Here is a 23,677-nt window from a genome sequence, read left to right on the forward strand (position 1 = left end):
CTCCTCTGCCTCTCAGATCTCACACCTGCACTGCTTCACTAAAGTCCTCAGCAGTGATATCTGAGAAGCGGTAACAGGATAGGGCGTATCACCCGGCATCAATGACACCCGGCGTATAAGACGACCCCTGACTTTTCAGAAGATTTTCAAGGGTTAAAAAGTAGTCTAATATGCCAGAACATACAGTATCTTTATCTTCCACACAATGATGTAGAGTTGCCAATTCTCTTGCAGTCAATCTTAAAGACAACCTGAACTGAAAATAAAAAGTCAAAATAAACATACACAGGTCATACTTACCTCCCATGTAATCTTTTCATCAATCTATTTCTCCTCCCCTGCGTCCTGTTTTCCACTGTGATCGATGGAATTCTCTGTCCTCCATTTTGAAAATGGCCATTACCCCATAACAGCTTCCTGGTCAGCACACTGTTAAACTGTTACCTGACCCACTTGAGCCATAGGGAAACATAGATATTACCTTGCACATTCAGTTGTAACTGACAGCAGCTGATATATAACTGACAGCAACTGGTATATTTCAGTTCTGACAAAATCTTGTCAGAACTGGAAGGGATCACTGTAAGAAGAAAATGGTGAGATTCTGAGAGGAACTGCTGGCGAGGTAAGTATGTAATATTAATTTGCAGCTACATCTTGTATTTCTTTTAAATAATTTTATTTGTATGCAACTGCTCTAATTTCAGTTTACCAATCAGCCTAACTTCACCAAGTTATAGATGGGTCATATGTGAGAAATCACTTTCACATGACAGGTTATGATCATAACATAGCAGACGCTACAGTTTATGAAAATAAATGATATCTCCCACTTCAAGATATATCCTCAACAGAAAGGCTAATAGCCCAACTAAACATTATCCAGTATTATCAGTAATTGCACGATAACGACCCAGACTGTGAGGTTAATGAGCTAATACATTGCATAGTATTAGTGGATTACACTCATGCTAGGCAGGATAGCCAAAGAGTGTCCTGAATATAAACAAAAGTCTAAAGATAAAAATTCAAGAAAGGAAAGAAGGTCCCAAGCCAGGTTGCTGTGCACAGCATTACACAGATGTGGCTTGATGAGAATCCTTGCTATGATGTTTGAGGAGAAGTCAGATAAGAATCCAACACTTTCATATCAACTGGGACGACACATATACTCCTTCCAGCTAAACCTCTTACTTTGATTCGCTGGATTCTAACAAAGGGTCATCCTGAAGAAACCTGGATAATCTACTGTGAATGTCATCATTATAATGGGCAAAAATGACTTTCTCTCAGAACTTTTTGGTGGCATAGCGGAAAGTACCCTCACCTTGCAGTGCGGGGCAGAAATGGATTAAAATGAAATGGGGTCCTAGGCAAGAAAGCAGTTTTTGCCCACCGCTGATGGTCACTTGGGTTTTATAAGTAATATTTCTCCAGGTCCTAGGCAACTGCCAGGAAACCCATATTAGTGACAAGGGATAGTCAATGAGATGCAAATCGTTCATAAATGATTAAGAAATTTTTGTATGCAAATGTATGCAACTTGAAAATGGACCAATCACATCTAAGTTTTAGTAATAGGCAAGGTACTACAAAAAAGGAAACACAAGAACAAATGATCTTACCTGAGTGTCATTGGAGGAGACGGACAGTCGATCATCTGGTAACGAAGGTGTGTATGCCATAGAGATTGGAGTTCCAGGAATGCCATTGGCATGAACAGCATCCCCTTCACCTCCATCTTCTGATGTTCTTGTGGTACATTCATTTAGGACAGGCTCATCGGCTATACATAAAGTAGAAGAGAAAAAACAAAAAATCTTTCAAAACAGATCAAAGCCAACAGATCAAAGTCAAAACCCTTTACTCAACCAAATACTAAAAAGTGTGTCTTCTTAAAACAGAAGGTATTTGCAATAATTCAGGTTGAAGTGAGCATTTGATGTCTCCCACAATGCATCACTGCTGAATATGCAAATCATTCTTTGTTGTCTTTGCAAGCTAACCACACCTTCAAAACAGCTGGATAGCAATGATGTGTCAGCTTGTTAATTGTACAGAGCTACAATAATCCAACATGCATACAGAGTTTTGGATTGGTTGATCCTAATCAATGCATGGCATGGATTAATGTGGCTCTATGGGGTACAGAGTAACAGACTACCCAGCCAGGCCATAGTGCACCAGAACTCCTAGGAGTGTGTAAGGGGGCTACAAAGGACCAAAAAACCCGCTTACTAAAATTCTATGTAAAACAAAAGTTTGCCTTATTAAAACAGAAGGTATTTGCGATCATTCAGGTTGGAGTGAACATTTGATGTTATGCAAATCACCTTTGTTCCTGTAAGCTAACCACATCTCCAGAATCAAATGCTAAATCAGACCTGAATTATCGCAAATACCTTCTGTTTTAGGAAGGCAAACTTTCGTTTTGCATAATATTTTAGTAAGAGGGCTTTCTGGTCCTCTGTATCGCCTTCCACACTTCTGGGAGTTTTAGTTCACCATGAGCTTGCTGGGAAGCCTAACTCAACCAAATACCACAATTGCACATATGGTATGTAAAATAACCAACTCACTGAATGGGCTACAGTTCGAACACCAAAATATATGGTGAAATTCCAGAAGGGTCAGAACACAAATACAGTATGAAGGGTATTTTAATCAACCATCAACTCTATCCACCCCTTTATCAAGGCACACAGAAATAGCACTAAGTGTACAGCGCTAAACGATGATTCAAGTATAGTGATAGACAATGCCCCCTCCCCCGAGAAGCAGAGGTCGTTCTTGGGGGGGGGACAGAGGCATGTTTTCTGCCTCATGAGATGTGTCTGTGTCCCCCAACCACCGCCACGCTATGGTCTCCCGGTATCAGCGACAATATTTGTCGCCATCTCGGCGATAAACACAAGAGAGAGTGATTCCCTGTTCAAAACGCCTGCCAGGGGCGTTCCTACAGGGTCTCCAGAGTTGCCATTGGGCAGCTCTCTCTCCCTAGCCATGCCTCCTGCCACTCCCTCACCTCTCTGCGCGCGCTGGTGAGAGAAGCGCAGTCTCTCCTTGCAGTGTCATGACCCAGAGGTCACGAAAGTGAAAGTGGGCCATTGCGGCCCACAGAAGCGGCGGTTTTTGAGGCTTCTTGATCTGCTCAGCCCCCCGGAATCAAGTAGCCTACTTTTTAAAAAAAAAATTGAGCCCACGTCGGGCTCTCTTTAAATTGCTGTTTCGCACTGGACTCTAATTATTGTCTCTATGTGCCTTGATGAAGGCTGACCACTGCGTGATATTTTGAGTGGAGAGCGGTTAACCATTCATTGGTCATGCACTCATGCTATACTATAGCCCATAGGTTTTATTTCATGACATAAAATGTCAAATGGTTCACCAATTAATAACAATTAGTGATCTATTTGTACATCATGAAATCTATACTGTATATGGTTTAAGGAACATTTTGTTGTGTGGACTACAGCTTACTACCTATCCATGATCCTCAACATCTCACCTACGGCCTTTGTTGTGGAGCTAAAGTGTGTAAATAATAAACATTCAGGTATTCACAGTCATACCGCCCACATGCTGAAGCATGAAATGCAAGAATGATCAGTGACAACATGCGTATGGAGCAAATCATAAACTGCCCTCCATACTGCCTACTCATCAAAGTGCCAATTCAGACATAAATCTTAACAAAAGGGCTCGAGAGGCAAGTGTCATTTTACACACAGGCTACCCCATTCACTTAGAACTAAATTATTACATTTAAGATTTACTTTATTGAACGAAATATACAAATTTGGCATTACTTGGCATCTAAATGCATGCAGTATAATACACATTTATTAATGCCCCATCAAGACACATTTTCTTAGATAAGTGTACTCAATTCCTTGCAGTGCCTCTTTGTGAATAGGCTTTTTGAAAAATGATGGTATATGCATCACTTTTAAAGTACTCAGCCAACAGTCAAGGTACTGCCCACTTCCTCTACCACAGACTTTCATTGTTATAGGCTGACATCTTCTCAGGGATTCAGTCTCTTCCTGCCCCTTTGCAGTTTGAGCAGCAGGATGATGCAATTCCAGCAACTATCAATCACACACACAGTGCCAGAATATATCAACTTCTGGTCATGTGATCATATTTTAAGGCACTCAGCACTAAAACTATTACATAGTTTTAGATTTGTGCCTAGAGATGGGATTTAAACACAAATATCTTACCTCCAACTACAGCAGTGAGCATTTCCTGAATTATGCTCTGAACAATATCTTGCGCACTCTCTTCAAACTCGTTCACACTGATCCCCAAATCGGACTTGGAGTGGTCTGTAAGATGAAAACAAGGGGGTGAAACCTGACCCATTAAAAAACAAGACTATAGGGGAATGAGCATTTTGGGGGGGAAAATGTTTAACCAACGCTATAGAGGTAATAAATACTATAAATAGGAATTTATCTCATGTTATATAACTATCTGGGGTATAATAGGTAGCTATCTACAGTATTGAAGCTTCTTACAGTTGATTCTTTTGTATTATGCATTTTATTTTTATTTTTTATGTGTAATTTGTTTGATTAGGGGATTTGAAGTCGGGGCTTTATATGGATCGTAATTTACAACTACTCTGATTATTATATACGATTCTTTGGGTTAAATTCATACTAGCCCAATTTGAAGATCTTTTTCTGTTACCAACCAGGACAATGGAATTGTTATGATATACAGTTGCTTCATCTAAAGGACAATGTTCATACTATTGAAGAAATTATCATGGCGGTTGGATGATATGTTATGACTTGAAATAGACTCCTATACTGCTCTGTTATATGTTTTTTATTCTTGGTTAATAAAAGAGTTATAAAAAAAAAAACAAGACTATAAAACAAGAAAAAGTATTGGAAATTCAAACTCTGCATTTACTATCCACCCAAACAGATGTAACATAACAAAAAAAGTCCATGTATACAAGGCTAAGCAAATATACAATAGGATTAGACATTTAAAAGATTATCTGCACCATAGCCTGAGTCCAGAGAAATCTATGAAAATATGTCAGGAGGAGGAAAAAATGGATAGCTAGCAATAGAGTGAAGATGTTCATTGGACAACCAGAGATGGTCATCCCACTTCTGCACCAACATCTTCCACTCCATGCTACGCCAGCTCCTGCAGTAATTATGATCCCATTGCACACACTCCCCCATAATATCATCATCTAATACAGAGGCAGGCAATGATCACATGGAGAAAGGGAGGCAGATGATGGCTAAATTCTATGGAAAATCATCAGAGCTCAGTAGGGTCCCACTTGTGAAAAGTATTCTGTGCAACGTTACTGCTACATAGGAAAACAATGGCCTGAGACAAGGTCACACGGAATCTAATTCAAGCTTGGTACACACCATGCAATTTCCCCATCAGATAGATAATTTCCGACAGGCCCAATCTGATTTCCAATCGTTTTTCTGATCGATTTGCATCGAAGTGTTCAGAAAATCGTTCAGAAAAGGATCTGTCGGAAATTATCTATCGACCCATCTATCTGATGGGAAATTGCATAGTGCGTATCAGACTTGAGAGTTACACCATTGTGCAGTCTTGCGGACCTATCATTTTACACACCAACACCTAGGCTTAATGGCAATACTATGGCGCCTGACACCTCTGATGGTGCAAGTATATATTTCAACCAAAATAAACAACCATCTGAAATGTAAGAGTAAGTTCTCTTTAATTTACCTAGTGAGTAAAGTTCTTCCATAGTCAACATAATTACTAGCCATGATGTGAGTTAGTCCAGCAGTCCATTACTTACTATCTACATGTGTGGAATGGTCAGCCTCAGGGTTCTCGTTCTCTGTACCCTCAGCATCATATCCATTCTCCTGGTCTGGCTCTTCTTGCAGTGTGTTTTCTATATAACTCTGATGTCGATCTACCTCGCCATCCTGTTCCCGGGTCAGCTGACCTGACTGCTCCAGCATGTGCCTCATTTGCGGCAGTTCCAGCTCATGGTGGCTTAATGGGGAATGCTGTAGGTGGTGTTGTTTGTGCCGCTCTTTCTCCATGTGTTTGGCTTCCTGGAGCTTGAGAGAATGCACAACTAGAGTCAATAACCCTGTTCCTCACAGTCTCAGTAAGAGGATACAGTTGAACAGATCATGAACATAACTTTTTCAAAAAAAGAATTAATGAATAAAATAAGACTGTGCATGGAAAGCTGGTGCAAATCTTTCTGTGGGCACAACGCTACAAGTGAAGTACTTTAAAATATATTACCGTGACCAGCTTCCTATATCAATTATAATGTAATTAAGCTAAAGCTTTACCCTTTTTAATTATATTGCAAATGAGCTTTCATGCAATTAACAGGGGATACTGACGATTAGGAATGGGAGTTTGATGCTATTACATAGCTTATAATTGCTAGATATCCTTCTGTTTGCTGAGACAGCAACCTTCAAATCAGAGGTCAAAGCAATACTACTTCTCTATGTCACCCGGGAAAGGTGTGCCCATTTCATCCAAATCACAGGGAAAGATATCTTGGTACAAGGCTAATGCCTTAGGGGGCTGATGTCACCAACCCTTCTGCTTTAGTGGAAAACTGAGGAAAATATCCCAGCATAAGACACTGTAAGGACTGCCTTCATCAAAGGACATTATAAAGAGGACACGACTTAGGAGCTTGAGAAGAAACAAGGAGAGCCTATGCAATTTCAGAAATTACATTCTAAGAAGCATTCACAGAGGTGCCTGGCTCTGCAACTGACCACATATGCTATTGCTCCGTTTGTATTGCCTGATGAAGCAGGATCAAACATGCGAAACGCGTCGCATTGTCCTCGGAGTATGTAAATAAACCTGTATTTGACAAACACATTGGCAATCGTTGTGTCTGCTTGGAGGAGGTAAGTCCACCACTGCCTCTTCATGTTTTACATAAAAAAAAAAATCACTGACTGGTCAAGAAAAAATATTGATCATCTTGTTACAATGGCAACTGTGAAGTGGTGGGATAAATTAGACAGCAAGTAAAGAGTCAGTTCTGGAAGATGATGTGTTGAAAGTTGGAAAATGGCAAGTGTAAGAATAGGGATGGGCCACATATGGTGCTGCACTGACACAGCCCTCTATCAACCACAAATAGTAGGGTTTGATGGATGTTACTAGTATGCAGTAATTAGTATCTTACAAGACTGGTCTAATGAAGGAAAACACTGAACCATTAACCAGGCCATGGATAACCAAGGCTCACTGATTAGCACATAGAGTGATTACTGTAATTAGAATAATCAAATTAATCATATTTTCTTTGGCTCCTAAATTCCCCACATTTAAAACCAAATGGCTAAGGAATGGATTTGTGTACTTGAAAAGTACAGTTCCAAAGTGAATACTTTAACTCTCAGATTCATATACAAAGTTTATTTGACAATATCCCTTATTTAGTTTCTGCTTTCATTATTTAACCACTTCAGGACCACAGGCTTACACCCCCCTAGTGACCAGGCCATTTTTCACAATAGAGGGCTGTGCAGCTTTGTCAGCATGCTGCACAGTCCTAGAAATAAGCACACAAATGAAGTTTTCCTCTTTTTATTGTCTTTAGTAGGACACTCTTTTGGAGGACTCTGATCGCTGCTCGAACTTTGCTTTTATTTTTTTTATTACAAAAAGGGAGGCATTTTCCTCCCTCCTTCCCTCCCCCTTTAGCCATAGGACAGCGATTGGCTCTCTTCCCCACCTCTCATAGGCATCAGCCTATGAAAGGGCTTTATTCCCCAGCCGATCTGAGAGACAGCAGAGTGTCCCCTGTACAGCGCTGCAGGAGATCACAGTGCTGTACAAAGGTAAACAAGGGGGATTTAGTTCCCCTTTCGGCTGGAAACAGTCTGCTAGCCGCAATCGCGGCTAGCAGGCTGATCACGGAACAATCGCGCATATACGGACGCGTTCCCTGCTAAACTGCAGCTCTAGGACTTAACGCCAATCGGCGTTAGGCGGTCCTGGGGCTGCTGCCGCGTTCACGCCCATTGGCGTGATGCTGTCCTTAGGTAGTTAATGTGGTGGCTACTCTAAATATATATTCTTAAAATGATGTATAGGAAAACAACATTCTAACACGAACGCCATTGAGAGGATAAGTGAATAGTGCTACTCCACTTCAAGCATTGAAGAGGAACTGTAGTGAAAATAACATAATTAATAAAATTGATAATTGTTTACAATATTTATTTATAGATTATTTAGTCAGTGTTTGCACATTGTAAAATGCCTGATTTACAGCCTGAAATGCATCACTGGTGGCTACATCTTTAGTTCTGCCAGGTGTTCTATAAACAGAGGGAGATACTGATTGCTTGGTAGTTGGAAACAGCCATTATTTCCCACAATGCAACAGGGTTCACAGGCAGCAAAAGGACCATGGTCATGACATTACACTGTGGGAGGGTTTTCACCACAATATCAGCCACACAGACCATCTTGATGATTTATTCAAGAAAACTTAAAGATATGCAACAGATGAGTGACACTTACTGCCTGATTTTCCATACGTGCAAATATGACATTGAGCATCTGCGTCAATGTAGCCTTGGCTGTGGTCTGGTTGACCAGGTTTTTGCTGGCTAGGTAGATATTGTAACATGTTCTAACAGCTTGTAGTACTGTCCCTTCGTGAATTTCTATATGCTGTGAAGTAACTGCAGTGAGCAGTGCCTGAAAAACAGTCAATAAGAGACATTGCTTTATTAGCATGCTTAATAAATGTAAAGGTGTCACATCTGGAAAACAAAGATTTAGACCAAGAAAAGTCTGCACCAAATGTAAACAATGAACATTTGTAAACAATGAATACTCACTAACAACTACAGGAGTACATTTTAAAGCATACTTTAACTGACATGATATAAACATGGGTACATATAGTACTAAGCCTACTTAGAATCTGCTTGTATTCATTTTTTATGTCTTATCTGTATACAAATGAAGCAATCTAACAGTAAACAGAGACAAATTCATTTTATCAAGTTGAACAAACAATGCTGATAACAAAAGAGATAAAAAGTTGCAATGGTTATTTATTTATTTTTGTTGGCAGCTGAGGGAGGCTTGTACAGCACACTGAAATGGCTGCTGTGCAGACGTTAGAGTTAAAATGTAATCTCTCATTTTAAAATAAAAATAGTAATATGAATGAGAATGCAGGGATGTTCTCTTTCCTTTTACTGCTACACATACAATTATCTGATGATAATTAGGGTGATAGCCCTCTTGCCTTATACTTCTAGAGTCCCTGTTTAAATCTGGGCTATGTTCTTTCAACGTTTAGCATAATTATAAAAAAAATAAAAAAAATGGGTAAGGGTTTACCGGCCTAGCATAAGTAATACAGCGATTGTAACACATACATTTTAATTATAAACTTGAAAACTGGGAAAATGCGACAAGTATAGTAAAACCTCCATATGTCACGTCAATGTGCAGTAATTAGCCTAACACACGTTTCAAAGCTTTTACAATAGCAGCTTCTTAAGAGGTAATCAGTTGCAGTTCAATGTTAGCGACAAAAGGCAATTCAAAACATCATGCAATATATATCAGTGTACCATCCTCTCAGGTGCTCCAGGCATTCATTAATTTAGTTGGCAGAATAGCCACAAATCAGCTTTTATCTGCGGTGTATGAACTTTGCACTATTTGGTCTATAAGTCTAGGCAGGGTAATCAAATATATCAGTCTGTCTAACATGAAGAGGAAGACAATATGTGGCATCAACGGTCTGGTGACCTAAATGGATAACGTCACGAAGCCTGTGGCATGGCGGGAATGTCTGCATGGACCCCACCTTTCCATGTGTTTCATCCTGGCATTTCCATTTCCTCTCTCATCCAAATAAATGCAAAAAAGTTAAAGGAACACTATCAAACCAAGTGTTCTAAAATTACAATGTACAAATAATGTCTAATGCTGGGTACACACGTTGCGATTTCCCGCTCGATCCGTGGGATCGATTCTATTATTTTCGACATGTTCGATTCGGTTTCGTTCGATACAGCTGTCGATTTTGCATACTTATGCAAAATCGACGGCTGTATCGAACAAAACCTAATCGAATATGCCGGAAATAATCGATCCTGCGGATCGAGCGGGAAATCGCAACGTGTGTACCCAGCATTAGTAGCTGTGTAAACATTTTCCTACTTTCCATGTTAAATATCAGAGGCATAAGCTTTAATTCATTGTGATTTTAGCTACGTTTGGAATGTTTCATTTGCATAAGTGAATCTCTGCAGTCTGACATGCTAAGAACAGTATAATATTGAAGCAGAGTTATATGCAATGGCTCTGGTGTCAGGTTTCACATACTACTGCAAATGGTTATGTTGCACATAAGATACATTTCCTCTGCATTTTGCAGACAGCTATCAGAGACAGGAAGCTGCTAAGAGCTTTCTCTCACACACAGGGTTAACTGAAGTGTGAAACGCATTTGATAACAGTAAACAGAGATAAGCATTCAAATGTATACACCTGTACTTAACAGCACTTCCCAAACTACTCCTATCTTAATTAAAAAAAAAAAAAAAAACATGTTAATCGATCGTGTTCCTTTAACGGGTTCCCCAAAACTGACCTCAGTCTATTGCAGACATATGACTATGGTAGAGATTACATTCAGCACTATGGAAGATGTCAGCTCTATATAAATACACAATAATAATAATTAGGTTAGATTATAGTGGAGAACATGCATACTTTAATATGCAGGGCTCTACAGACATGACAGATTAAGTTACCAAAGGCAATCATGGGCTTATTTGGGGGCGGAAAAGAGAAGGAGTACAAAAAAGGCTACATGTAATAGTCACTGTGTCTGTAACAAGACATGGTTTTAAGACAAATGAGTGATTTTTGTTGCTATAGCGCTCCATTAAAGATTCCTCTTTTTTATACTACCATAGACAGCAGCCAGGCGAAAAACAAAATGAGATGACTTTCTACAGAGGGAAATAATTACTTTCCTGTTCTGCACTCCTTACAACTGATCACGTTAGGAGAACAAAGAATACAACCAGCATTATACAAGGATTCTTTGCTCAAACCCCCAGAGAGAATACAGAAAAATCTGCCTTTTTTTACAGACAGGCATCTGCCGCCTTGACATTTTACTGCGCTGGAGGGAGAGGAGAGAGGCCGTTATCACACTCTAAGAACACATTAACCTCACGGACTCACTGTACCTTTATGATCTGTAACTGAACGTCCTCATCAGTTTGGGGTCCTTGGAAGCAGCCACATATAGTTTCAATAATTCTATCGATTAGTTTTTTCCCAGGTGTTGTGCTATCTGGTGCATTGCCGGTCAAGTGTCCATAGGCAATTAGTTTCTGGTGGAAAAAGACAAAACAGATAAGATTTCTAACTATTCAGTACAAAAAAAAAAAGTTACACAAATCTGAGGTCTTTTGAGAAATGTAACTTTAGATATTCAATTACTATACACACAGATTTTTGTTGCACAAGGTTTATTTTTGTAATTTTATGTTATTGAAGTTTAATTCCAGGAACATTTTGATTTAGTTTTGGAAGGTGTCAGAAACACTGGGGAAATGGATTTCCAGTACCTCGGACCTCCATGGAGTTTGTGGCCTTATGGCCCATACTCACGGGCTAAAATTGTCGCCCGTGAGTATGCGCCGTTGCACAGGCGCGCACCCCGAAACTGTCGCCCATCGCTGATGTCGCCAGGCGATTGAACTGCTCAATCGCCTGGCGACAGTCGCCGCCGCAACTCCGCCGCAACTGTCGCTAGTCCGCGTGAGCACGCGGACTAGCGACAGCAACCTCCATTGAGGTATACGGAGCTTCCGGCGGGGGGAGGAGGAACGGCGGCGACAGCTTCCGTCGCGCTGCTGGTCCCTCTTCCGCGTGTGTACGACCTTGCGAGGAGCTGTCGCCGGCTCACGTGTGCTGGCGACAGGCCCAAAATGTTGCCCGTGAGTACGGGCCATAAGAAACGGATAGTACCAGAGACAGGAAATGAGGAGCAGAAATAAAAAATAGTGGACTCTTAATTCTTCTTCACTCGAACGAAAAATGTTTAATTTGTTGTCTCCATCACTCAGAGATTTCTTCACTTCCTGGAGAAAATTCTTACAGAGGGAGGGATACAGTATAGCAATAAAAACCTTATTAAAGGAATACTATCGATACCCAAGTGTTCTAAAATGACAATGTACAAATAATGTCTAAGTAGCTGTGTAAACATTTTCCTACTTTTCATGTTGACCACTTCAGGATTCGGCGTACGCTTAACTACGCCCCTGAATCCTGAAGTGGATGCCATGGAAAGTTCCATGTCAGTTCACGGAGCGTGTCTCCGTGAACACCCTGCGAGCCGCCGATCGCAGCTCGCAGGGTAAATGTAAACACACGGGGAAGATCTTCCCCGGTGTTTACATGTAAACGGCGCTGCTGCGCAGCAGCGCCGTGGCAGAGATCGGCGATCCCCGGCCTCTGATTGGCCGGGGACCGCCGGCACCTGATAGGCTGAAGCCTATCCTATCCGGCGCAGGACGGAGTTCCGTCCTGCGCCGCTCACAGAGGGAGGGAGAGGGAGGGAAGGGGAAGGAGGCCAGGGAGCGCTGCGGAGGGGGGCTTTGAAGAGCCCGCCCCCCGCAAGCGCATGCAGCCGGCGGCGATCAGACCCCCCCAGCAGGACATCCCCCTAGTGGGGAAAAAAGGGGGGAAGTCTGATCGCCCTGGCTGCCAGCTGATCGGTGCTGCGGGCTGGAGAGCCCACGCAGCACCGATCAGGCACCCCCCCCCCCTGGCACTGAAGTGGTTAAATATCAGAGGCAAAAGCTGTAATTTATTGAGGGTAGGATTTAGCTATATTGGGACAAATCAATTGCAGAAGGGGTGTCTGCTTCAATGCACAGCCAGAGTTGCATATCAGACTACAGAAAGCAAATATCAAACATATCAAACTCTGAAAGCAAAAACAATATGAAAAAGCTGTGACAATTAGTTACATTTCCTCTGCTCTCTTCAGACACTTCAGTCAGAAACAGAGCTCCCAACAGCTGCAGCTCCTGTGTCCTGTCTCTCTCTGTCACACACAGAGCTACACAGAGTTAACTGATCAAGTGTGAGGGGAATTTCCCCTCTCCTCATGGCTCAGTCAGCCGTCAGTTTTGGCGTCAGTAAACCTTGTATGTATTTTGCTAACAGTAAACAAAGAAGTTGCTACTAAAATGTATACACCAGTACTTAACAGCACTTCCCAAACAATTCCTGTGTCAATTGAAAAAAATATGTGAATCGATAGTATTCCTTTAAGGGGCCTATACACCTAACGATTTTCCCGCCGATATACAGCAGATTCGATCACAGTGATCGAATCTGCTGTGAAATTGTTGCGCAAACGTTGACAGAACGAACGATTTTTGTCCAAAATCAATCGTTCCTGTCGATCCGTCCGTGTGGAAGATTTTGCTTGATTGCCGGCGGGTCGGGAGTGCGTCGATAGCGGCGTTCGAATGCCCGACAACCGACGCTAGCGGCAATACATTACCTGCTCCGGCCGGCGCGACTCCCCCGGTCTCCGCGGTCTTCTCCGCGCTGGGCTCCGGCTGGCTTGGCTTCACTGAACTTTCTGTCCCGGCAGGAAGTTTAAACAGTAAAGTGCCCTCTACTGTTTAGACTTCCCCCGGCAGGAAGTTCAGTGAAGCCAGCCGGACCCGGAGACCAGCACGGAAAAGACAGCGGAGTCCGGGGGAGTCGCGCTGGCCGGAGCAGGTAATGTATGCAGGGGAGGGTGGGGAGGGGGCGGCGGCAACAACAACAGCTTCATCGATTGTGATCGGTTTCATGCTGAAATCGATTCACAATCTGTTTACAGTAAAGGCAGCCATACGATCACTCTCTGATCAGATTCGATCAGAGAGGGATCTATCTGTTGGTCGATCTGATGGCAAATTGGCCAGTGTATGGCTACCTTTATGTGGTATACTTCCCTCCACCATCTGTTGTGTCAGTTCACTTGTATGTGTTGTGCTTAAAGAGACTCACAATGTTCAGCCTTATTTCTTCTATCCTATAAGTTCCTATATCTGTTCTAATGTGGTCTCTTATTGCAGCCTTTCCTAGTTGCAGTCGCTGTAATATCTCTGTTATCTAATCTAATCTTTCCTTTGTCAGCTTTGTGGGCTCAGGCAAGAATGTGCTGCTCTGCTTGTGATAGGGAGAGCTATACAAACCTTCTCCACGCCCCCTGCAGGCTTTGTAGGAGTCACAGACTGAGCTTATCTGAGCCCATCACAAGCTGGTTAGCAGCCATGTCTTTTGTTTGTAAACACTGCCTAAAACTGGCAATTACAAGCCAGGATTGCAGCAGGGAGTGGCAGAAACAGCACAGAGGGGGCCAGGAGAACATAATAAATAGAATGGTATGCTTTTTATTGTAAGATTTTTAGAGTACAGATTATCTTTAATGCATCAAGAGAGGCAATACTAAGATCAGATCTCTTCACAGAAGAGTAATGCACACACAACCAGAAACGACGTTAGGATGAGACAATGATGCAATTGATTACAATGCTCATTCACGGCAATAACAGTTATTGCCAGGAAGCATAACACAAGTTTCTTTAACATCAGTTTTCACAGAATTACAGGACCTACGTTACAGTCTCATGGATAAGCCAGAATACATGCACGCACTTTGACATTAAACACCCCCTAAACAGTCAGGCCTGGAACCCACCAGAGCTCTTTCAGCAGAGATTAATGCTTTATAGAAGTCAACAGCGATCCCAAGAGTGATTCACTGCTGAAAGTGAATGGCCCTGATTCCACAGGAGCGAGTGCAATTTGCTGGAGCAATACCATAAGGAAAAGCAAGGCCCAAAATCGCTTTCACTGAAATGACTCCACTTTAAAGAAGCACAATCATTTTGAAAACCGCTGGTGTGTTTTAAAGTGTTTTGCAATCGTGAGTCCCAGGCCTAAAATCTGTTGGTTAGCCAGCCCCTGAGATCTCCTTAGGTCCCCCCACGAGCCTACTATATATAGTTTATGTAGAAAGCATATGGGGGTACAGAGCGCAAATTAGAAGTGTGTTCAGAATGCCTGGTACACACAAAGCAATTTCCCATCAGATTGATGGGTTTAATCGACAATTCACGACATGTCCTATATGCTCCCAAGACAGGGTCAATTTGTACAGTACTGACTTGAAAATCGATTCCGTTCTCGATTCGTAGTAGATTGGACATATCAGAAATTATCTATTTGACTTGTCTGACGGGAAACTGCTTTGTGTGTATCAGGCATAAGTTATAACTACAGTGTCCTCACATCACACTTCTACCTCTCTGCAAGATCCCCAGGAACCTCTGTCACATGCCCACCATTGAGATACAGGGGTGAAAGGGGGTCCCCGATTTGTCAGAAGCTAGAGTGAAGAGGTGAGGGTGGCTGCTGTGCCTGGAGAGGCAGATATAATCTTGTTGGACAATGGAGAGGCAGATATAATCTTGTTGGACAATGGAGAGGCAGATATAATCTTGTTGGACAATGGAGAGGCAGATATAAACTTGGTGGACATTGGAGAGGCAGATATAAACTTGGTGGACAATGGAGAGGCAGATATAATCTTGGTGGACATTGGAGAGGCAGATATAAACTTGGTGGACATTGGAGAGGCAGATATAAACTTGGTGGACAAAGGAGAGGCAGATATAATCTTGGTGGACATTGGAGAGGCAGATATAATCTTGGTGGACATTGGAGAGGCAGATATAAACTTGGTGGACAATGGAGAGGCAGATATAAACTTGGTGGACATTGGAGAGGCAGATATAAACTTGGTGGACAATGGAGAGGCAGATATAAACTTGGTGGACAATGGAGAGGCAGATATAAACTTGGTGGGCAATGGAGAGGCAGATATAAACTTGGTGGACAATGGAGAGGCAGATATAATCATGGTGGACATTGGAGAGGCAGATATAAACTTGGTGGACAATGGAGAGGCAGATATAAACTTGGTGGACAATGGAGAGGCAGATATAATCTTGGTGGACATTGGAGAGGCAGATATAAACTTGGTGGACAATGGAGAGGCAGATATAAACTTGGTGGACAATGGAGAGGCAGATATAAACTTGGTGGACAATGGAGAGGCAGATATAAACTTGGTGGACAATGGAGAGGCAGATATAAACTTGGTGGACAATGGAGAGGCAGATATAATCATGGTGGACATTGGAGAGGCAGATATAAACTTGGTGGACAATGGAGAGGCAGATATAAACTTGGTGGACAATGGAGAGGCAGATATAATCATGGTGGACATTGGAGAGGCAGATATAAACTTGGTGGACAATGGAGAGGCAGATATAAACTTGGTGGACAATGGAGAGGCAGATATAATCTTGGTGGACATTGGAGAGGCAGATATAAACTTGGTGGACATTGGAGAGGCAGATATAAACTTGGTGGATATTAGAGAGGCAGATATAATCATGGTGGACATTGGAGAGGCAGATATAAACTTGGTGGACAATGGAGAGGCAGATATAAACTTGGTGGATATTAGAGAGGCAGATATAATCATGGTGGACATTGGAGAGGCAGATATAAACTTGGTGGACAATGGAGAGGCAGATATAAACTTGGTGGACAATCTTTCTGGCTTGGCAAAAATCCGACCCCAACTTTTATTGCATTTTTTAAGTACAAAAATGTCATTCTATCCTCAGGCGTCTGGTGCTGGTGGCGCTCACTTTCTCCCTCTTCTCATCCAGCAAGAGCCTCTTTATCACTGTACACTTTGTCTCTATAGCAGTTGCCCTCCTCTTTCACCCTGTTCACTCACGTCGTGGAGCCTTTCATTGGTACATAGGTCTTTCTTCATTTTCACTTTCATTTTCCTTCCCTGGGCACTCTAATTTACTCAGCCCCTTTACTTTGCTGGCTCACTTTAGATAATTTAGCAATTATCAGACATTAGCACTCTATTCTTGTATTCAAGTGCAAAGGCACTACTAGCACTTTATTTTGCAGATCAGTTTATTTATTGATCTTTTATTCATTGATTGATATTTATTGCACAGGCACCTTCGTGCTCTACCCCTGAGTCAGTAAGCCTAATCTTTATCATTGGTGTGATTTGAGCGCGTTATGCTTCATACACACTTGAGATAAAAGTCTTTGGAAAAGGCAAGATCACAGACCAAGTTTACCCCATTCCATGTAGTATGAGAGCCATACCTACACAGTCTCTTCTATGGAGCTGAACTCCCCATCAGATAAAATCTTTGCAAGATGCTGCACACAAAGATGCCCGTACACATTCAAAAGATCATTATCTGCAAAAGATCTCCTCCTGCAAAATAGCCATTCCTGCAAAATGCATTCATAGTCTATGATATCTGCAGATCATCATACACACCTTGTTTAACAGACAATCATCTGCAGATCAGATCCACCAGGATGGATTTTCAGATCTGCAGATGATTGCCAGATATGCAGATGAAGTCTGTTAAACAAGGTTTGTATGAGGATCTGCAGATATCAGACTATGAATGCATTTTGCAGGAATGGATCTTTTGCAGGAAGAGATCTTTTGCAGATACAGGTAGTCCTCGGGTTATGTACGCCCGCTTTACGAACGCCCCGCCGATAGCTCCGCCCCGTCGATAACGTCACCACGACGGGCATGCCGCTCAGGAGAGTCTCTACTGCACTATGTCTCTCCCATGTCGTTCCCTCCCTCTGCAGCCAGTGCTGAGCCTGATGCCATGCCCTCCCCACTCCCTTGGCAATCTCAACCCGTGGAGTGATTACCCCCCTTCCCTGACTTCTCGACCCTCTCTTTCTGGTTCCTCTCCTCTCCCTCCCTCCCTATGCAGCCATAGCGGACGGGCAGCTGGTGCTGATACTCACAGTGCCTCTCGTCCGCGCAGATGCCATCATCAGATCCGATCCTCACTGTGTACAGTATCAGGGTGCCGCTTGATAAAGTCATCAAGCGGCACCCCGATACTGTACACAGTGAGGATCGGATCTGATGATGGCATCTGCGCGGACGAGGGGTACTGTGAGTATCAGCACCAGCTGCCCGTCCGCTATGGCTGCATAGGGAGGGAGGGAGAGGAACCAGTAGGAGAGGATTGAGAAGTCAGGGAAGGGGGGTAATCACTCCACGGGTTGAGATTGCCAAGGGAGTGGGGAGGGCATGGCATCAGGCTCAGTACTGGCTGCAGAGGGAGGGAACGACATGGGAGAGGAGCAGTCACGGCTGGGGGATGCTGGGGATCTGTGGTTTGCAATGGCAGAGGGTGACACCAGGGCACGGGAGGTGTGCGGTATGTATCTGCTCACCTCCCCACACACACATGGCCTCTTTAGAGCAATGTAAGTGTACTTAAAAAAATTTATATCAGCGCAGTCTCGACTTAAGGACGGATTCATGGTTAAGAACGAGACTACAGTCCCTATCTCGTTCGTTAACCGAGGACTACCTGTACTGATTTTTCGAATGTGTACAGCATATCTGTGTGTGTCCAGCATCTTGCAAAGATTTTATCTGATGGGGAGTTCAGCTCCATAGAATAGACTGTGTAGAGTATGGCTCTCATACTACATGGAATGGGGTAAAATTGGTCTTGCCTTTGCCAAAGACTTATCTCAAGTGTGTATGTAGCATTAGATTCATACACTTGTATTATGATGCTTTTTTTTTCCACCCTTGCCTAATTGTTTTTAATGATGCTTTAACTTTGTTTATGCAATATATCAATATAAGGCTATTTTGTGAGATTTTATTGGATGTGGTGCAGTCCATGGGATCAATTTTCCTTCTTTAGTTTTGACATTAGGCATTCTCTGATCCTTTCTGCACACATTATTTGTATATTTATATGATTTATAGCTACCCGGTTATATTTAATCAGTGATGGTGCTTGCCCAATTGTTCGATTTGCATATCCTCAGGCATGTCTTGTAATGAAAATTAAAAAACGATATTTACCCATTAGCAACTTCAATAGAGTTATCTCGTTTGAGATCAGTGCACTGCTTTGACCTCAAATCAGCAGAACTCATCGTGCTGTAAATTCTTGGAATGCTTTGATCTCTCTCTACTACCAGAAAATATAGAAACAAAGCAGAAATCCTCTATTGTCTCACACTGCCCCCTAGTGATAAGTGGCCATAAATACACATTACAGCAAGACTAATTAGAAGCAAGGAATTGTAACAAATAAGAAATAAAGAAAGTGTTAAAATAAATTGGCCTGGAGCACTTGCAAGCTGCTAAATAAATTGGCTGCTAAAGGGTTAATAGCAGGCTTCTAGATTTCGGCCTGGCCACACTGAAAGTTGTATGAAGGCTTTTCAGTGACTAGAGTTACATTTTTATTGCAATAAACACAAAAAAAGATAAAAGATGCGTTTAATGTTTCATATATAGAAACTAATTAGAAGGTTCAGAGGAAATAAAAAAAAACCAGTAAGACAAACCTGCAAACAGTCCAGGGATGTGCTCACGATGCGGGGGCATTTAGACTGGCACGCAAGCTCAAACGGTAGAAAGTACTTGTCGGCTTCAATAAAGGTGGCCTTTGATTTGACGGGTGGCAGGGTGCTGGAACCAGCCTTCACATCTCCTTGGGGAGGACTGAGAGGAGACACACAAAACACAGGGCCAATTAAAATGCAGCGCACATAATCCGGCTGTGCGCCGCCACACTTATCCACCTCTATTTATACAATCCACAGTTCAGGCAAATACCATCTGCTTATTCTATTAGGCTTGTTACCTTACATGTACAAATTATGATAAATACGTTATTAGGAAAATAACACTCCAGGAAAAGAGGGTAATTTTTACCTCTGTTTAAACAAACATTGGATCACGCTATTATTACTTAAACGCAGAAAGCCATTTACAAAAACATTATCGCATTTCTTCCAATGAGCGGATAGATGTTGGATTCATTAGGAAAGTCATTTCAATATAAGTCAGAGATTAGTAACGCAAAATGGTTTTAGGAGGTCTAATCAGGATGAAACGCCGTTAAACATGAACCTGAAATTTAGGGTAATAAACCAGAAAGCTCTGTGCTTGATACCCCTGGTGTGAAACAATAATGGAAGATTATTTACTTTGCTTATTTGCCAGTGTATTCCAGGCTAAATCACTTTACATAACATGAAACCTGCTGTACCACTCTTACCCACAGAGAAGATAACAATATCGGGCATAAACAACAACTGCTAAAAATGTAACTTCCAACAGCTCAAGATTAAAAGGATTTTAAAGAGACCCTGTAACGGAAGAAAGTCCCCTGTGTGGTACTTACCTCGGCTAGGGGGAAGCCTTTTGGAGCCTAATGATGTTTCAACCATCCTCATCCGTCCCACGGTGGCAGCGCAGGTGCAGTAGAGGCTCCCCAATGGGCTAAGGCAGAAATAGCTGAGCCTTATCGGGTCTGCTCTACTACACAGGTGACTTGCGTGCTGCAGAATTTTCATCTCTGGTGATCTGTCCACACCCTGACACAGTGACAACTCCAACGTCGGCAGAAATGCAGCAGCACAGTTTCCTAGTACCTAGCTCTGCAAGGGTGAGGGGGTGTTAAGAGGGGGAACCTAATACTGGAAGCTCCTACCTGTATTGAAAGGGGTAACCTAAATACCCGGGGCAGATCTGCAACCTATACTGGGCTGGGCCAGGTACAATGTGGGAGGGATGCACTCCATCCATCTGCACTGGGTCCAGCTCCTCTGACAAATTAAAGAATCTATCCACCCCCCACGTCAAAAAGCATTGCCACCCCTGATCTACTGTGTGGGCAAGGCTTAACAGTAGATCCTTATGCACAGATCTACAACAGGGTTGCTTTATCTAACTAGGGGTTATCCATGCTGTGGTGACAACAAAGCTTGTTTATGTTTCATACAGAGTTTGACTTAAAAGGATAACTTTATATTTAAGGCATTCCCCCATGAAGAAACGTAATGGTGGCCATACATGGTACAATTTTACATTTTTTTTCGATTAAATAATTTAGTTCGATTATTCCGTTAGATCGAATATAAAGATTTTTCCAGCACGTCCGATCAGATTTTTCTTGAAAAAAAACGGGATAATCGTTCGAATTTCTTGATCGAAAAAAAAAATATTTTCAACTTTCATTCATCATTTAGATCGAATAAATGGGAAAATCTAACGTTTTTATTGTATAGTGTATGGCCACCATAAGGTTGCTTATTGCTGGTATTGCTGAGTATACACAAATCACAACACATGCAGAACATGCATATGATACTCCAGAATACATATATACATTGCGGCACATACCTTTGTTTATCTGTTTCCGCTTTTATTTCCTCTATAAGAAAAAGAAAATTGAAATGATTAGAAAATTATTACACCTATTCATAGCCTTTAAATTCAAGATAAAACACGCACGCACGCCAGTCTACGAAAACATTCACCCCTCAATCACTTTTAGTGACAATTTATCAACTGCTGTACTGACATGCTGGTTAACTCCCTGCCAAGCAGCACATCCTCACATTATTTGAGGGGGGAGTGGACTATAGAGACTAGACACGCAAAAGATGTCTCTCTGTGAACTATATAGCAGCTAGCCAAATTCCCATCTCCTCACGCTGCTGAAGAAGTTACCTGTGTCAGTGAACACCTCCACAAATGGAAGACCATCACCCAAACAATCAAAAACAATCTTATCAGGTGATGAAAAGCAAATACAGTAGAATCTGGTTATAGTAAGCTCTGATATAGTAACCCTTAGATTACACCAAGTTTAGTCCCCAGATCCTGAACATGCGCCTGCATGAACAAATATAGGACCAAATCTGATATACTGTACAGTGTTCTCCCCAGGCTCTTTTAGCCGGGTGCTACACCCGGCTAGTTTTGGTGAGCACCCGGCTGTTTTTGGCTCACCTAATCCTATGCTTAATGCTGGATACACACGGTGCGTTCCCGCACTCGATGCGCCGCTCGATTTCCGGCCGCTCGATTATTTCCGAGCATTTCCGAGCGCATTTCGATGATTGTTAGGTCGATTTACATGTAAAGTATGCCAAATCGACCTAACGATCCATCGAAACGCGAATCGGACATGTTGGAAATAATCGAGTCGACGCAAATCAAGTGGCGCATCGAGTGCGGGAACGCACCGTGTGTATCCAGCATTAAGCAGAGTTGTGCAGAGAAGCGCCGGTCCAGCATTTTCTCACCTCGCCCCACCCGGCTACTTTTACATGCCACCCGGCTGGAAACAATATCTGGGGAGAACACTGCTGTAGTTAACTTCTGATATAGTAATCTACTTGGCCAGGTCACTTAAAAGACAACTGAAGTGAGAAGAATATGGAGGCTGCCATATTTGTTTCCTTTTAAACAATACCAGTGCCCTGGCACCCCTGCTGTCTATTTGGCTGCTGTAGTGTCTGAATCACACCAGAAACAAGCATGCAGCTAATCTTGTCATATCTGGCAATAATGTCAGAAACACCTGATTTGCTGCATGCTTATTCAGGGTCAACGTCTGAAAGTATTAGAGGCAAAGGATCAGCAGGATAGCAGGTTAAAAGGAATAAATATGCTTAAAAGGAAATAAATATGGCATCCTCCATATCCCTCTCGTTACAGTTGTCCTTGGAGTTTACCAACCATTGCGGCAAGGTAGCATAGTAGATAGCGTTATGCTACCATACTGCTTGGTGCAATACACAATGTGGGAAAGCTAGGACCCTGTGCATAGACAACACCAAAATACCTGTTCTCTGCTAGTATACATTTGTATTCAGGATTCTGTTCTTTGCTAAGAATAGTTGGTATTGGGACCCAAAAAAGGAGAGAGTACAGGATGGGAGTACAAATGTTCTGCTGCGCATGCATGCCCAGTGCTATATTATGAGCCAAGACAATCACAATTGTTTGTTTGGGTTGAGGAAATCCTTAAGTGTGTACATCTTAGCCATGGCTGGGTCACATGATCAGGAGCCATGATGGTTAGTTGGAATCTAATGTGTAGTCCTCTGGTGATATCAGATGTTGTTGTGTCTAGTAAGCAGACCTGAACTGATCTGTATACCTTAGTTATAATGGCTGCAACTTAATTTTCAAAATCAAATACGGTATTGTGACGGACGAGCCGTCAGCCCAGAAAACGCAACTGCAATCTGTTTCCTGCCTCGATTGTTGTTGCGCTGCCAAATCAGAATCTTATGTCTGTGGATACCAGGCAGTCCAGCCTGGGGGGTCTCTGCTGTCTTCATAGGAGTTAGTTAGAGTCTTTTCATGGAAACTGGCCCTGTGACTTGCTAATTTAGCCAGAGGTGTCAAACTCAGTTTGACCAAGATAATTTCACACTCGGATGTTAATTAACAAACCAAAAGGCTTTTTGGTACAGGGAGAGCAAGGAAGCTACTCCCAGCAGGAAGTCTATTCAAAACCTGATGTCATCCAGACTATCCGGCACCGACCACGGGCCATCTGAATGCATACGATGTATGGTTTCTTGTCGATTATATGGCAACTGTACATCGCACAGCTATGAAATTCATATAGTCTTATTCGGTAAAATATGGCCGTCAGACTGATATGAAATTCATCGC

General features: G+C 42.4%; 1 protein-coding gene across 1 annotated transcript in view; it reads right to left on the minus strand.

The window, feature by feature from the left end:
- The window catches only part of ARFGEF1 (ADP ribosylation factor guanine nucleotide exchange factor 1), a 230,663-nt gene that overhangs the window by 114,200 nt on the left and 92,786 nt on the right, over positions 1-23,677 (minus strand). The window contains exons 2-8 of the mRNA XM_068237469.1: positions 21,386-21,416; positions 19,543-19,699; positions 11,253-11,399; positions 8,548-8,727; positions 5,822-6,092; positions 4,227-4,331; positions 1,626-1,786 (exon numbers count right to left, since the gene is read on the minus strand). Of these exons, the coding sequence (XP_068093570.1) occupies positions 1,626-1,786; positions 4,227-4,331; positions 5,822-6,092; positions 8,548-8,727; positions 11,253-11,399; positions 19,543-19,699; positions 21,386-21,416 (1,052 nt within the window). The remainder of the gene's footprint in view (positions 1-1,625; positions 1,787-4,226; positions 4,332-5,821; positions 6,093-8,547; positions 8,728-11,252; positions 11,400-19,542; positions 19,700-21,385; positions 21,417-23,677) is intronic.

Source organism: Hyperolius riggenbachi, chromosome 5 (genome assembly GCF_040937935.1).
Source record: "Hyperolius riggenbachi isolate aHypRig1 chromosome 5, aHypRig1.pri, whole genome shotgun sequence".
Taxonomy (NCBI): Eukaryota; Metazoa; Chordata; class Amphibia; order Anura; family Hyperoliidae; genus Hyperolius; species Hyperolius riggenbachi.